Source organism: Pistacia vera, unplaced genomic scaffold (genome assembly GCF_008641045.1).
Source record: "Pistacia vera cultivar Batoury unplaced genomic scaffold, PisVer_v2 Contig552, whole genome shotgun sequence".
In the NCBI taxonomy this organism is placed as follows: domain Eukaryota; kingdom Viridiplantae; phylum Streptophyta; class Magnoliopsida; order Sapindales; family Anacardiaceae; genus Pistacia; species Pistacia vera.
In genome coordinates this window covers 70,895-73,778 of record NW_022196393.1, presented here as the reverse complement: position 1 = coordinate 73,778, position 2,884 = coordinate 70,895, and the positions used below count along the sequence as shown (strand labels likewise).

General features: G+C 38.7%; 1 protein-coding gene across 1 annotated transcript; it reads right to left on the bottom strand.

Annotated features, from left to right (window-relative positions):
* Positions 1-480: 480 nt before the first annotated feature.
* Positions 481-2,648, bottom strand: LOC116108074 (high affinity nitrate transporter 2.5-like). The gene is made up of 2 exons (XM_031394355.1): positions 1,435-2,648; positions 481-1,004 (listed from the first exon to the last, which is right to left on the bottom strand). Exons 1-2 carry the CDS (start codon positions 2,577-2,579, stop codon positions 626-628), a joined length of 1,524 nt encoding a protein of 507 aa, XP_031250215.1. The 5' UTR covers positions 2,580-2,648; the 3' UTR covers positions 481-625.
* Positions 2,649-2,884: the final 236 nt, after the last annotated feature.

Here is a 2,884-nt window from a genome sequence, read left to right as displayed (position 1 = left end):
CTTGCCCACCTCTAGACTCTTAACATGTTTAACAGATCAAGGTCCAGCCTCCAAGCTAGTCCATTTGTATCATTTTCAGTTACTGCACATAATTTAAGCTGATTGATGGATAGTTTATGCAATAATTGTATTAAAGATATACGTCTTTGCCATTTTTTAATGTAATTTTATTTGCTTTGTGCCACATTATTTGGAATAAAACATCCATGTTTGTTTTGTCTAGCTTTATAGCAAGTAGTTATCATTTTAATTTTTGACACTTTGGGCGTTTTCATTTGAGATAGCTTGTAGTGGGATAAATAGAATATAAATTAATAATTTAATTGTATAAAGAGAGTGGAATCTCTTAAAATTTTAATGGTCTGTTAAGTTTGAAGCCTCCAATATTAGCCTGTTAATTAAATTAATGTATATATATGTGCTCATAATAATTAAGTCTCCATTAGCTTAAGTCACTGCCTTCACAAGAAATGCTTCTGATTTATGAGCAACACTTTCACATTTTTGCTTTAATAAACACGATAACACACTGGACTTACAGAAAAAGCTAGCAGATGGTTACATAGAAGAAGAAAACCTAATAACTTTGAGAATTTAAGGAGCATTTTTGACAACTATAAATAGCTTAGACATGAGTAGGTGAATTCTCAGAAGGTGGCATGGTTGAAGAGTTCACTTTTGATCTTCCCCTTTCACTTCTGCTATTATCAGCAAATTTCAAGCTTGATTGATGTAAACCCTTCTCCTTTTCTTTTGAATCCCATTCAGACAAATAATAGTCTTCTTCTGTAGCAATCTTATTTTCAGATGTACCACAGAACATTCCACCCCATTGTGGGAAGTATATTAACATTATTGGAAGAGTGCAGCATAGTATCATTACACCCATTAGAGTTATTCCTGTTTCTTTTGAGTATTTTGATCCTTTGAAGAATATTAGTTGTGTCAGAACTGCACCGACGTTGCCTCCCCCTCCTGTCATCCCAGATATTACCCCCAATGACCTGAAACATGAAACACATGGTGAAGATCCGGGATTAACTCAAAATGTGTTCGTGCATTATTTCAATCAAATGGTTATAAGCTTTTGTGTGTTTGTGAATGTCCAAATTCAAATTTTTTTTACTGTTTTTACTTCTATAGTTGGTTGGTGATCCATCAATTCATGGTTAAGAAGAGGAGCCACATTCCTCTGCATCATTATTGCAGTAATAGTAATGTAAAATAGACAACTTTTGACATGTTTAGTAAAATCATCAGTTTTTCAACACAAAATTTTGACATTTTTAGTGAATCTTCGCCCGTCAATGGTGCCTATTGAAATTCTTGCTCCATTAAATATAACTGTGTGTCTCCAAAAAAGTTCCTTTTGGTTTTAATTTACTAAAGAATGGAAAACCTTTTAAGAACAAATAGAACTGTAGAATTTCTTACCTCCGGGAGACGAAAGGAACAACCCCAAATGTAAGCCCACATGCAGCTTGAACAAACACAGAGAAGATTATCATCACTATGATGGATGCAGTTAGTGATCCCATCTGTCCAAGAATTACACAGAACACACCTCCCAGTGTCTGCACCAACCATAATGCCCAAAGCCGACCTCTCATTCCAAACCTCTTTGCCATAATATCAGAAATCCATCCTCCAGCAGGTCGAGCAATGATGTTTGCTAATCCGAAACTTGCTGCAATAATTCCTGCAGTGTGAAGTTTCAGATTGAATCTGTCGTAGAAATACTCTGCAATAATGTTGTCCACTGTTAACTCTACTCCAAAACAATACCCATAAGTCAACGCCAAAATCCATCCTCTATAATTTGTAACCCCGTGATAGAACACCCGTGAGAACTCATCTTTCTGTTTCTCACCAGATTTCTGCAGCCTGGCAAAATTCCCGTCAGGCAAATCCTGGCCAAAGATCAAAATGGCAAATGCTGATAGAGTTTGAATTAAGGCAGGAATGAAAAAGGAAATTCTCCAAGCTGTAAATTTGATTGCACCAATGTCACGGATGATGGCAAACACAAGGGGCATGATGAGTTGCGTTGCACCGCCTCCAAGGTTTCCCCAGCCGGCTGCAACACCATTAGCTGTGCCGACTACTGGACTGGAAAACATAGAGCTCATCCAGAATTGAGTGGAGACAAAAGTGGAGAGAGAGAAGCCTGTGAAAAACCGTACGAGGAGGAAAGAGACAGGCGAAGAGGCAATGGAAGTGAAGTAAACGGCTGGAGCAGTGAGGAGGATAAGCGAAGCGGAAGCTAGACGAGGTCCAAATAGATCGCAAGCACTTCCCATGGCAATACGTGCAAAGACTGCACCAGAGACGGATGCAATCCCTGCATTGCCAATGTCAGTTGCTGTGAGATTAAGGTTGTCACGTATAATGGGAAGGAGCGGTGGAGCGGCAAAAGACGATAAAAAACAGGAAAAGAAAGAGAACCAAGACAGATGAAATGCCCTCATGTGTGGCGGGGCCATTGAGAATAGGCGTAACTCAGTGGCCTTGTGTTCTGAATCCACCGGAAGAGCAAATTCCTGAGGTTCAGATTCTCTCACAGTGCCCTGAACTTCCATATTTGTATATTTGGATTGATCAGATTGAACCAGAAAGATTCTTAAAGGGATAATAACTCGCTCTCACATTGTGCTAATGAGACTTAAGTGGTGGCATTGGCTGAACTTATATAGTGTTCAAGAAGATGTCTAGTGGTAATTTTTTTTTTGGGTGACTTAAATTGCCAGATGGTTTACTGAGTCTACAAAATAGCTGTTCTTGTCTTTTGAAGGTTGGTAGATTTGAAACTTTGTTTAAGGTTCTGGGACTTGGAGGATTGTGCTGAGGACTGATGGCTTTCTGTTGGGTGAAAAAGGCAGGTTAG

Bases quoted from the DNA above. Each gene is read 5' to 3' on its own strand.
- LOC116108074 (XM_031394355.1), bottom strand. From the start codon at position 2,579: ATGGAAGTTCAGGGCACTGTGAGAGAATCTGAACCTCAGGAATTTGCT. The intron at 1,005-1,434 runs GTAAGAAATTCT...TTCATGTTTCAG, and splicing joins GTTCCTTTCGTCTCCCGGAG to GTCATTGGGGGTAATATCTG.